At 41.2% G+C, this 13,793-nt stretch overlaps 1 protein-coding gene across 4 annotated transcripts in view; it reads left to right on the top strand.

Annotated features, from left to right (window-relative positions):
• LOC128701858 (calponin-3) overlaps window positions 1-13,793 on the top strand; it is a 144,532-nt gene that overhangs the window by 80,629 nt on the left and 50,110 nt on the right. For all 4 annotated transcript variants that reach the window (XM_053795807.2, XM_053795808.2, XM_053795806.2 and 1 more), the window contains exons 3-4: window positions 7,870-7,936; window positions 10,159-10,263. In XM_053795807.2, the coding sequence (XP_053651782.1) occupies window positions 7,870-7,936; window positions 10,159-10,263 (172 nt within the window). The remainder of the gene's footprint in view (window positions 1-7,869; window positions 7,937-10,158; window positions 10,264-13,793) is intronic.

Raw genomic sequence — 13,793 nt, 5'->3', positions numbered from 1 at the left:
TTTTGTTATTTTTTTATGATAATCACGGGGTCGCACTAATTAAAGCCTTGTGTAGTTACGGACAGGCATCGTGCCGGGTACGTGGAAGGTGACAGATGTGATCCATGCCTACAAAATAGGTGGTAAATCACGTCAAAGTTACAATGTGACTTTGTATATGGTCGAAGTCGGTCCGAAACGTCGTCTTAAGCTCTCTTTCCTATGTTTGGGTTATTTGTGTATTGTTTCAGTCACAGTATTGTGCCTTTTTCTTCAAATTAATGCTCGGTTAGCTTACTGCTTGGGCGAAACGTTGTCAGTGAAAGATCGCATTATATCTCATTAGTGTTTTTTTTTTATTTACGAGGAAAGATTCAAGAAAATTCCCTTTTCAAAATATATGAAATAAGCGCAGCTCTGAGAATAAAATCAACTAAGATAAACTGCATGTTCAGGAAATATATCGATGCAAATATATTTACACGGTTTGACTGGACAGTCAAGCCGCTGGTACTTAAATAAGTCAAGAACTTCGTTGTTTCATCTGGAACAAACTTGAGAAATAAATCTGACTCGGACAGAGGAATCAGTTTTTTTTATATAACAATGTTTTGCTTGCCAAGAACTTCAAGTTACGAACTTAGCAAGTTTTTTTTTCAGCCAGGGTCACCGCAGTGGTTGAAACCACCGCGACAGCGGTACCGGTACCCAACACCTGTGGAGACGGTAATTACTACACATTCACGGTTCACGCTCCCGCCTTGTGGCACACCACTACTGAAGGATAATGACCAGGCAGGAAGCACTTGTCTCTATAATTAACAACGATAATGAATGGATTAAATTGCTAGTTATTAAATACACAATCCTTATTACTGAGCTTAAAAAATAAGGTTGCCATGACAATGTAATATATTATCCTCCTTGGACATAAACCGGCCCGAGGGGTGCGTTGACCCCCCCCGAAACACACTCCAGGTATACTCAAGGCACTGAAGACTTCAACCTCCCAAATGTTAAATGAAAAAGTATATAAAGATCATTGAACAACAATGCATGGAGAAGCTAAATGAAGTATGAAAAGTCTGTAGAATATATATCCCTCTTAAAAAGCCCAGAGATCATAGTTACAGTATAGAAGTCAAACAGGCGATTGCAGATATGTTTAGTAAAGATGATTGAACATTAAAATGGTATAAAATACCGACAGGTTGTTAGGTAAGACACATATGCAACAGTTAGGTATCTTAATTATGAAACGTTTCGCCTACACAGTAGGCTTCTTCAGTCGAGTACAGAAAAGTTGATAGAAGCAGAAGATACTTGAAGACGATGTAATCAGTCCATCACCCTTAAAGTTTTGAGGTGGTCAGTCCCTCAGTCTGGAGAAGAGCATTGTTTCATACTATGGAACAATGCTCTTCTCCAGACTGAGGGACTGACCACCTCAAAACTTTAAGGGTGATGGACTGATTACATCGTCTTCAAGTATCTTCTGCTTCTATCAACTTTTCTGTACTCGACTGAAGAAGCCTACTGTGTAGGCGAAACGTTTCATAATAAAGATACCTAACTGTTGCATATGTGTCTTACCTAACAACAGTAAAGATGATACATAGGCTTGAGCCTGGCCTACCCTGCACACTGCTAGGACATCGTACTGGAGTGAAAAATGGGGGAGAAAGTGTGGAATAAACCCAGTAAAGAGTAGGGGTACCACTAGTATAATTAGAGAACACTGTAAACATATTACCAGCAGATATTAGACATATTACCGATATTGCGGAACGATGACTGACGTTCTTCAGAAGCTGAACAGTTTAGTTCTAAAAATGACGGCTCATCCGGGTTGTGATGACAGTGGGCTTGCGCAAACAGCTTGGTTGACAAGGAAGGCACCAGGGAATCCCTGCCTTTGTGCGTGCGTGCACAAACCACAGGTAATGGAAATAGTGCTCGAGGCCTTTCAGGTCCTGAAGAGAACTATCATCAGAAGCTAATAGAGTTGAAGTAGACAGTGTCTTCTCAAACAAAAGATCGAATATCTTTTAATTCCATATATTTTGCACTTCTACATGTATATAAATTTCACATCACAACTGTACTTGTATGTAAACGTATGTGCTATGTATCATGATGTAATATATATATATATATATATATATATATATATATATATATATATATATATATATATATATATATATATATATATATATATATATATATATATATATATACATACATACATACATATGCTTAAATTTGATTAGTTTTTCCTCCAAACAAGAAACTAATTTTGTTGCTCGTCACGGTAGGAAGGTCGGAAGTTGGAGCTCACTGACGTCACCTCGAGGTTGACCTTGAGGGGGTTTATTTATAGTCTTTAATAGTTTTTATCCTACGAGCGTATCCTTGAGGATATGCTCGGCGTTAAGGGTGTGTCAGAAGGAAACTTCCGGTCCCCTTGCGTCAAGCTGTCACATTAATCCAGGCGTAAAAATTAAAGCGTACCCTTGGGATGTTTGTGAATCTGCTTCAGTTCGCCATTACTCTTCAGATTTTTTAATGTGTAAGGAATATTTTAACCTCGATCGTGTGACTTTGATGCCCCGAAAACTGTCACTATATCATGGCTGGTCAACATAAATTTCTCTTAAGCGAGCGTTATTTGTCCATATCCCTCAGCATGCTTGTGAAGGCAGTGAACAGTGTTGATACAGCCTCTGTATGACCCCCGCGAGCTTAGCGCTTTCTCATGAATCGAGTCTTGTGTGTGTTACAGTTCAACTGAATTACCAGCTTCTGCTGGCATGTCTGAGGCCACCAAATTTAACCCTAAAATGATGGGCTAGTACACAGGTGTGATTACGAATGGAAGTTACCTTGCATAGGCCAGGCCTACTGCAGTGTTATACTGCAGTGATCTTGTATTTTGCTACGAAGGTCACTGTTTCACTGTTTTTATATAAGAACATGTGGTTTTTATATAAGAACATGTGTTTTTTATATAACATGTGGTTTTTATATAAGAACATGTGGTTTTTATATAAGAACATGTGGTTTTTATATAAGAACATGTGGTTTTTATATAAGAACATGTGGTTTTTATATAAGAACATGTGGTTTTTATATAAGAACATGTGGTTTTTATATAAGAACATGTGGTTTTTATATAAGAACACGTGGTTTTTATATAAGAACACGTGGTTTTTATATAAGAACATGTGGTTTTTATATAAGAACATGTGGTTTTTATATAAGAACATGTGGTTTTTATATAAGAACATGTGGTTTTTATATAAGAACATGTGGTTTTATTTTTAGTTAATTCAGTTGAAATAAGTGTTTCCAAAATTAGTGAATGCTATACAGAAATTTCCGAGGACCATTTCGGTTTTGAATGATTTTTTTTTTAATCGCATTTACAAAAAAAAAATCGCACAATGTGAAGGAGATAAATATTTACCATAGATCCAGGATATTTTACTTCTGGTTAGGAGAGGGTTGACTGATGGTCGCGTGACTCGACGCCCTTATCTCCGGGACAGGTTTTGTGGATCCTTCCTTGGGGAGGATGCCTTGATGCTGCTGTATGTCTCTTGATTTAAGGAAGTGGAGCAACCATGCTCTTCCTCGGATCAAGCCTGGTGACCTCAAATTCTTTCTAACCTTCAAGGAGAAGAAATACCATTGGCCCCTACAGTGTGTTTCTTAATGTGTTTCGGTCTCTGCGCGTGAGGGTGGGAATGTCACGCCCATGTTCACGCCCACAGGAGGGTAAACACTCAGCTCGACTCTTACCCCACGCCTCCGCCCATACCTACCCTCACACGCTCATGTATGCCTGTATCTGCACTCATGTTCACACCCATGTTGACGCTAACTCACACTAAAGTCCACGCATTTACGCCTTCATAATCACCCACACTTACACCCAGTGCTCCCTTCCACGCCCCCACACTTCCACGCCCACAACTAGGTTCGTGTCCAAGCGACTTCCGGGAACGTGTAATATATATATATATATATATATATATATATATATATATATATATATATATATATATATATATATATATATATATATATATATATATATTGACTCAAACCGCGGTCTATGTAGATAAGACCTGTGAAGGTATGAAAATAAAAGGGTCTGGTGTTGTGGGATGGGACGGTAGGGTCACGGTTGGTGCCGCTGATGCAAACAAGTCACAGAAGAGCTTTGTGTAAAATTCTATTTGTAAGCTCGGTGGTTGAATGGTAACATCATCTACTACATGTACGGATCATTGTTTTCAAGTCTTCTGTCTATACACACTATTCGATGACAATCGTTTATTATGACTTCAGTTTAGTGCGCTCCTATGAACGCGAAAAAAGTTTATGCAAAAAATCTCCAAAATAGAGGCACACGGTCTCAGAAAAAGTTGGTCAGCTGTGGTAGGTTGATGTGTGGTAGTAATGTCTTGGTCAGTATACCTAACTGCTGGTAGGTAAGACACATAGGCAACAGTTAGGCAACTTTATTCCGAAACGTTTCGCCTACACAGTAGGCTTCTTCAGTCGAATACAGAAAGTAGGCAGGAACAGTAGAGATGTAAAGACGATGTAATCAGTCCATCACCCTTGAAGTCGTAGAATTTGAGGTTGTCAGTCCCTCAGCCTTGAGAAGTTCAGTTCCATAGTCAGGAACTATCTGAAGATCAAGCGACAGTGCGGAGACTTAATACTGTCGGAAGGTGAGGTGCAGAGTAGTAGTAGTAGTAGTGAGAATGTGATGAATGGTTTGAAAACCGACAAGTTGAAGAATTGAGACACTTATGCAACACATGGGAATCTTTATTGAAGAAACGTTTCGCCACACAGTGGCTTCATCAGTCCAATACAAAGTAGAAGTGGGTGAGGAGAGTAGGACTGATGAAGCCACTGTGTGGCGAAACGTTTCTTCAATAAAGATTCCCATGTGTTGCATAAGTGTCTCAATTCTTCAACTTGTCGGTTTTCAAACCATTCATCACATCTGTCACACTGCAACATCATGGGATCTTGGTACAAAGACTTCAACGCTTGCCCAACCTTTGGACGACGACCTACTTACACTAGTGGCAGGTCCCACTGTGATCCTGCCTCCTCCTGCTTCAACTCATCTCACCGCAGTATATAAGCCACCTCTCTGGCCCTATGCTGCACTTCCTACAAGAGTGATGGACTGAACACATCGATTCCAGGTTGAGGGACTGATTACCTCAAACTTCTACTCAAATACCCACTTCTACTTTGTATTGGACTGATGAAGCCACTGTGTGGCGAAACGTTTCTTCAATAAAGATTCCCATGTGTTGCATAAGTGTCTCAATTCTTCAACTTGTCGGTTTTCAAACCATTCATCACATTCTCACTACTACTACTACTCTGCACCTCTCCTTCCGACAGTATTTAAGTCTCCGCACTGTCGCTTGATCTTCAGATAGTTCCTGACTATGGAACTGAACTTCTCCGGGCTGAGGGACTGACAACCTCAAATTCTACGTCTTCACATCTCTACTGTTCCTGCCTACTTTCTGTATTCGACTGAAGAAGCCTACTGTGTAGGCGAAACGGGTCGGAATAAAGTTGCCTAACTGTTGCCTATGTGTCTTACCTACCAACCTGTCGGTATTGTATACCATTTTGATGTTCATCTTGTCAGACACTGCAACACATGGCCTCTTGGTACAGAAAACACCTTGGACAACCCTTTCAAGTGAGAACTGTTGGATCTGAGAGGGACCTGACCTCTCAGTGGCTACATTCTCACTACTACTACTACTATGCACCTCTCCTTCCGACAGTATTTAAGTCTCCGCACTGTCGCTTGATCTTCAGATAGTTCCTGACTATGGAACTGAACTTCTCCAGGCTGAGGGACTGACAACATCAAATTCTACGACTTCAAGGGTGATGGACTGATTACATCGTCTTCACATCTCGACTGTTCCTGCCTACTTTCTGTATTCGACTGAAGAAGCCTACTGTGTAGGCGAAACGTTTCGGAATAAAGTTGCCTAACTGTTGCCTATGTGTCTTACCTACCAACCTGTCGGTATTGTATACCATTTTGATGTTCATATCTGACTGCTAATTAGTTTCTTACCTGTGACATTCCTGTCACTAGTCACGATAGTTCTACTTCCCTCACCTTCAGTAGCCTGGCTGGGAACCAAGCTTAGTTGTTGACTGCTTGATCTACTACACTGTTGATACTAGTTGCCCGTGGACCCACACAAACCAGGCTGCAAAACCGGTTAAAACCGGTCTTGTTTATACAACAGGTCACTGAAGACAGCGACTAGGTGACTGCACTCTAAAAATAGGACATGAATCCCTCGCTACCAAACACAATCCACCAGTTTTTCAACATACTGTTGATGCTAGTTGCCCGTAGACCCACATAAGCCAGGCTGCAAGCTTAGATCAAAATGTTTATACAACAGGTCACTGAAGAGAGACTAGATGACTGCAGCCTCAAAATAGGACACGAATCCCTTGCTACCAGACACAAGCCACCAGTTTTTCAACATCCTTATGTGGTAATTATACGGGCGTGCAGGTTAATATACATCGGCTAGAAAAGAAAATAGCAAATACTCAGATTTCCCATCCATGAAGGAAATTAGTGTGAAACTGTGAGAAAGATACACAAATTCAATATATTGCGATCCTTTATTGACTACGATTCTCCCCCCACAGTAGGCTTTATCAGGTTATAAACAGATCTGTTCTGTTTGTGATAAAGCCCACTGTATGGGCGAAATGTAATTACTAAAGGATTACATATACTGCATTTGTCTATTTTTCCATAGTGTGAAACCAGCTGACCTGACTGGAGAACGGGTTGGCTGGTCACAGACCGAAAACTCAGTGGTAAAGAAGCCACCGACTGGTCTCACCCATGGTGTGTATCCACTCCACTTAAGAAGTGCAGGTGTTATAACCCCTTCACAGTGCACCTTGAAGAGCAAGTGGAGAAAATCTTCAGGAGGTAAACATCCTTTAGCTAAGTTACTGATAGGCGTTTTGTTCGGTTAAACGTTTGTGTATGTAATGGGTTAAACGCTTGTGTTAGCATTGAGTTAAACATCTTTTGTTTTTGTAATGGGCTATACGTCTGTTAGTTTTTAATGGGTTTAAAAGCAAGTATTAAATGGTAATGGGTTAAACTCGTGTTACATTGTAATGGGTTAAAGCCCTTTGAAATGGGTTAAATTTTTAACGGGTTAAACTCTTGTGTTCGTACATAGTCAACCATCTTTCTGTGTAACGGAACCTCTTTGTGCTTGCAATTAGGAAAGCCCTATCGCTCATCGTATGCCAGTAATTAGGTGGCAACTCGTTAGGTGGATCATGGTCATGTCCGAGGTCAGTAGGTAAAGCGGCAATCACGTGTGAGGATAAGGAGAGTGAAGGGGGGTGGGTGACAGCTGTGGAATTTCTATATAGGAGGGTACTGAGGGATGGCACTCTGCTCGAAAGCTGGGGAGCTGGACCTGACGATCAATATTATAATATTTATAGTTTTATAATTAATATTTTATATTTTGTATTATTATTAGTAGTAGTAATTGGGGGGGGGGGCTGACGGAGGCTGTGGGGAACTTCTGTCACTGGTCAGAGGGAGAACCAAGGGTAGAGGAGGCAGTAAAACAAACTCTTGAAAGGCTTTTAGTGGGTCAGCGCTTAGCTCTTAATAGGTACGCACGTACAAGAGCATGAGCACGTACGAGTCATTGTATACCCTCACTCTATAATTTAGGTTGTTTCTTGTGTTAATGAGAGGATGACTGCATGATAGGAAACCCATAGAAGGTGAACACATTTCTAATGTATTCTTTTATTATTCCACAGGTTGCTGAACCACCTCCAGCCTGGATCGGTCAAAAGAATCAACACAATGAAGGCTCCCTTCAAACAGGTGAGTAGAGGAAGGAATAGAGGAAGCAGGAGAAAGGGAAGAAGGTAGATATGAGGGGAAGGAGGTAGAGAAGAACGAAAGGAAGGAATAGCTGAAATATGCGACTGCAATACAAGAAATTAGAATTTAGAGTAGGGGACACAGTAGAATAATGATCTATCACAGTAAATTTAGGCATATGCAAAAAAATACTATTATAAATAGCTATATATTATTGAAAGAAACTGTTACAAGAGCATTCGTGTTTACTTCGGTTGTAGTATTGACTACCTTCTTTTGGATCCCATTTCAATGCTGTTTTACTAATCCACGTCTGTGCTGCCTCCTTTACTAATCATGTTCATTGGTTTATCCCCTTTGTATTCCTCTCAGTTTCCGAGATTTAAAGGGGATAAACCAATGAACATGATTAGTAAAGGAGGCAGCACAGACGTGGATTAGTAAAACAGCATTGAAATGGGATCCAAAAGAAGGTAGTCAATACTACAACCGAAGTAAACACGAATGCTCTTGTAACTGCTAACACTGTGGACGAGACACAAGGAGTAGAACTTTGCTTCTTAAGATACAGAGATTGAAAAGGGGACCCCACAAACATAGTTTTGCTCGTGTAGCTACAAGTAGATGAAACAAAAAGCACGAAAAGATAACATGCGTAGAGATCTAATGTACACTCTCTCTCACCTACACACGAGCCACGAACTTCTGCTTACACTTGCTCAAACACGCACACTCTTTGCCTCTTAGAGTTCGGTTTGTGTGGAAGCCAAATTATAATTAGTCAACTGATTCTCAGTTTACATAGAACAGGGTGACTCCACAACTGTGTATAACGGCTGCCTCGGTGTTCTGGGAAGATACCTCAGCAGTGCTTAGTATATGCAGTGTGGCACCCACATGACTGCTGTTTCAACTTCCCCTACTACCCCCCTCCACTTTCTAAAGCAGTGGACCTTGACACGGCTCCATAGTTTATAACCTTTCACAGTAAGGATGAGTCACCAATATAGATGCTAGTGAGGAAAAACAAACACGTTTCAGATCGAGCATTCATTGCGACATTTCGATCAGCAAGTACTTACGAATTTATGCCTTAAATGTTGCTTGACTTGACAAAGCTGTAAGCAGATCGAAACTCTGTCCTAAATGAAAACGTATTCTGCAGCTTGTGTGTTTTCTTTAATACTGAGTACGCCATCTGGATTCTAAGATGTGGGTGAATGTGCTCTCAAGGCCTTGTAAAGAATTATAAGAAGAAACTTTGAATTAATAATGGCATTGAGTGAGTGGAATGAAATAATTGAAATAGATGATAATTATCTTGATTAAGATTTGCATTGAACAAAACCCATGATTACTGAAGGACTCGTCCGACTCGTTGACTAAATGATGTCTGCAGTTTTCAAGGCTGAGGAGTCTCGATGCTGGTGATGGGAACTCTCGTACTCCAGTACTAGGCTGTGATGGATATATGGGCCACTTGGAGTATACCTGCACCAGCTATAGCAACAGCCTGTACGCCATGCTAAATGGCTGTTTACAAAGAAGTTGCAACATCGGCCTGGTTGACCAGGCAAGCATTCCACGTATAAATCTGGACAAGGGTCGAGCTGCGGGAGTAGACGAGCTCTCGTGATTCGTAAAAGAATATCAGAGGAATGGAAGGCTTACCAGTTAAGGAAATAGAAGTATCCTTCCCGTTCTTAGATTAAACCAGCTTCTCTTCCATTTCCCAAGATTATTGATCCTTGTGGGTCTAGCGCATCCCCATGAGCATCATAATGATGATTAACAGTCGTAACAGTTCAGTAGAATCTCTGGTACCAGCTCCCGTCCTCCCCACCAACAAACACAGGGATGTTATGGAGTATTTCTTTAGCACCAGAGTTGTCAGTAAAAGTATGGACCTAATAGCGACCAGCGAAGAGGTACAGCCAGGAGCTGCGACCACAAATAGGCGAGTACACACACCTGCGCACACACTGGACCCTACCTACACCACACATGAACAATCTCTCACCCACTTTCCCCTTTACATATCGGTACGTAAACAGCTGCTGCTACACACGCTCACTCCAAGGCAGTCCGGACTAATTCTTAAACAAATGACTAATGTTACCAACAATTTTAACATCAGTCCACAGGTGATTAGAGATAGAGACGGAGGGTAGAGGGAGACAGGTAACTGGGTTTCTGCTACAGCTGATCATTTTCTTCCTCAGAGGGAAAACGTGGAGATGTTCCTCAAGGGCTGTGAAGCCTACGGTCTCAAGAGTCAAGACCTCTTCCAAGTGAATGACCTCTATGAGAACAGAAACCTCTACATGGTGAGTACCTCATTCTCATCTACAGAAGTTGAAAATAGGTTCTGAAATACTGTAAGTTTGATGATAAGTAAGCTAGTTTGAGAATTTCAAGGGTTAACTTTATTAGCCTCTTCACAAGTGACAGTTGATCTAAACTGCTAGATAACTCAATGCAGAGATAAACAGAAGTACCCCCGTATCCGCGGATGATGCTTTCCAATACCTACCGCGGATGCCTTAAACCGCAGATAGTAGTGAACTCAACTTTGGTAAACGGTACTTTGTTTATCCTTTTGCTCTGAGAACCTCTCGACAAAGAACTCCCGGACATTTACATTAACGTTTCCCATCAACACGGGTATATTCATGTGCCTGATGGGAAGAAATAAAACGTGCTATCACAAATAAAAACACCAGAGATAGATTTTGAGCGCTGTCCCTCACACTAGTTCCCTCGAAGAGGTACATGTATTCGGAAAATGCTCGATATAATTCAAGTATTTCTCCTGTTAATTTTTTCTATGGTATCTTTTAAGGGAGGAGATATTGATCCAAAGAATTAGAGCTACCCTCTTTTTCATGTAGTAAAGATCGTGTTCGAGGAGCTTGCTGAATTATTAAGGATTACGGAGGCTTAGGCAGAAAAAAATTCAGATGTTTACACTGTTGGCAAATATAATGAGGGAATAACACACAACATGAAGTCCTTAGGTATAACAGGGAAAGTAGGCAAATGTATGTTCAGTTTTCTGACAGATGCAACTCAAACAATAGCAAAGAAAGCCATTTCTAGACTGTGTTGTAAAAATCTCGGTACCCCAAGGCACGGTTCTGGAGCCTTGACTGCTTTTAAGTAATAAAACACCGGGCATCCAATAGCAACAGCCTGGTTGAACAGGGACTGAAAACTGCAATGTTATTTATCATGATGTGTCACAATGCACATCTTCAAGACGTTGTTTAGCTAAAAGTTGAAGCTCACTACGTCTTGGCATGACTTAACATTTTCGCCGAGGTGACGAAGAGCAAAACTCTTGGATTACTGTGACAGTCTGCAAGTGCGTATAAAATATGTAATGTAGAGCGAGCCTTTATTTTAGGTGTTTCAGGATTTAATTCAGCCTTAAAAAGTTATTTTAGGTACAGGTACACAAGTACAATTATCATACATGGTTTAATATATTAATGAAATCACGAAACAAGTGATTTTGAATCAACAGAACTGCGGCTTGGCCAGGACTCGATCCTGCGTTCCCATGCCTGGACCTGTGAGAAATGAACAAAGTATATGATAACTGCACTTAGGATAACCCAAATGTACCTAGGATACCCCGAAGAGTCAGTGGCTTACCTGGAGTTTACCTGGAGAGAGTTCCGGGGGTCAACGCCCCCGCGGCCCGGTCTGTGACCAGGCTTGTTACCATTGGGGTCTTTAGCAAAAAATAGTCTATAATTATTTCTCTAGGAAGTTGCTAGACTTGGTCTACGTACAGGAACAACTCTACTTGTATAGAAATCATGTCGAAAAATTATAAATATAGGCTATTTTGAAAGTAGATTACAGCTGTGGGACTCTGTTGTAAAAAAAAAAAAAAATTGGGCTTCTAGATAAACTACACATCCACCTCTAGTGTTCACTAGAGACCCAAAGTCTAGGAGAATAAATCTACTCCGGGGAGGAGTAATCAAGAGGTATCGTGGCCTGGTGGCTAAAGCTCCCGCTTCACACACGGAGGGCCCGGGTTCGATTCCCGGCGGGTAGAAACATTTCGACACGTTTCCTTACACCTGTTGTCCTGTTCACCTAGCAGCAAATAGGTACCTGGGTGTTAGTCGACTGGTGTGGGTCGCATCCTGGGGGACAAGATTAAGGACCCCAATGGAAATAAGTTAGACAGTCCTCGATGACGCACTGACTTTCTTGGGTTATCCTGGGTGGCTAACCCCCTGGGGTTAAAAATCCGAACGAAATCTCTCTTATCTTCCCGGAAAATTTGAAGTTTCTTCCCAAAGGTTAGGTTAGGTAAGGTTCGTCAGGAAACAGGACAAATAATTTCCTGACGCGGGTCTTAGTCAGATGATGACCCGCCTTTGGAGCTTTTGGTCATCTGACCGAGGCCTTCCGCTGGCTTACCGGTCCACCCCTTTAAAAATTATGGTCATTTATAACCATTGTTATATATCTTCTCAAAGGTGATTCACCATTTTCTTTCCCTGCCACACTTAGCATGTATTTATTTATGGTTTATTTAAGATATACTGGGTAATAAAAGACACATGTTTTTCTTTTTTTTTTTTTTGCCCGGGGTGACGTGTTTACCCATCACCAAGGACGATTGTTAAACAATGGTTCTAGATAGTGTTGATGGTTCTAGATAGTGTTGATGGTTCTAGATAGTGTTGATGGTTCTAGATAGTGTTGATGGTTCTAGATAGTGTTGATGGTTCTAGATAGTGTTGATGGTTCTAGATAGTGTTGATGGTTCTAGATAGTGTTGATGGTTCTAGATAGTGTTGATGGTTCTAGATAGTGTTGATGGTTCTAGATAGTGTTGATGGTTCTAGATAGTGTTGATGGTTCTAGATAGTGTTGATGGTTCTAGATAGTGTTGATGGTTCTAGATGGTGTTGATGGTTCTAGATGGTGTTGATGGTTCTAGATAGTACTGATGGTTGTAGATGAGACATTCTTTACTCTCCCTTCCTCTTCCCTCCCTCCCTCCCTCTCTCTCTTTTCCCACTTCCATAATCTGTTACACTTCGTTAATAAATTAAAAAAAAATCTGCTTCTCTCTGCTGATTCTGTTTCCTACTCACCCTCTTCACCCCCTCTCTCTCTCTTCACCCCCCCCCCTCTCTCTCTCTCTCTCTCTCTCTCTCTCTCTCTCTCTCTCTCTCCCCCTCCCTCCCCTCGTGCATACCCACACAAGCACATGCAAGGTTTCACACTGCTAAAATAAACAAGCAGAGAGAAGCAGCGTCTCAGAGAGCAGTTCACGAGTTGTTTTACCAAATAATGATTACAAAGCGTACATCTCTCTTGTTTTTTTTTATTTTTTTGTAGCCTCGACCTTCAAGTAGGGGAGTGTATATCGCTATGGCTGTGTTAGTGTGTGTTACGGCGTGTGCCAGTTACTGCTTGCGTTAGTGTCACGTGAGTGCGCATGTACCTTAGAATTAAAGCATGAATGTGTGTGTATGTGTACTCAGTCGTGTTTGTGGGGTCGAGTCTCAGCTCCTGAGACTCGACCCTCACTGGCATTATTGGCTCCTGGTCTCGGGGGCCCTATTATAACTACTCTTGAAAATGGGTATTGTGTACTCACCTAGTTGAGGTTGCGGGGGTCGAGTCCGAGCTCCTGGCCCCGCCTCTTCACTGATCGCTACTAGGTCACTCTCCCTGTGTGTGTGTGTGTGTTTTATTTTCTGTGTGGTTTAATGTTATTTATTTGTAACTTAAAATAAATCTTGGGTTCGTTCTGAAATTGACACTGAAAGATTAAAATGAATGTACGTCGCTTCACCAGCTTCATTTTTTTGAGTTAACACGT

The sequence above is a fragment of the Cherax quadricarinatus genome, chromosome 69 (genome assembly GCF_038502225.1).
Source record: "Cherax quadricarinatus isolate ZL_2023a chromosome 69, ASM3850222v1, whole genome shotgun sequence".
Taxonomy (NCBI): Eukaryota; Metazoa; Arthropoda; class Malacostraca; order Decapoda; family Parastacidae; genus Cherax; species Cherax quadricarinatus.
This window is presented reverse-complemented; position numbering and strand designations above follow the sequence as displayed.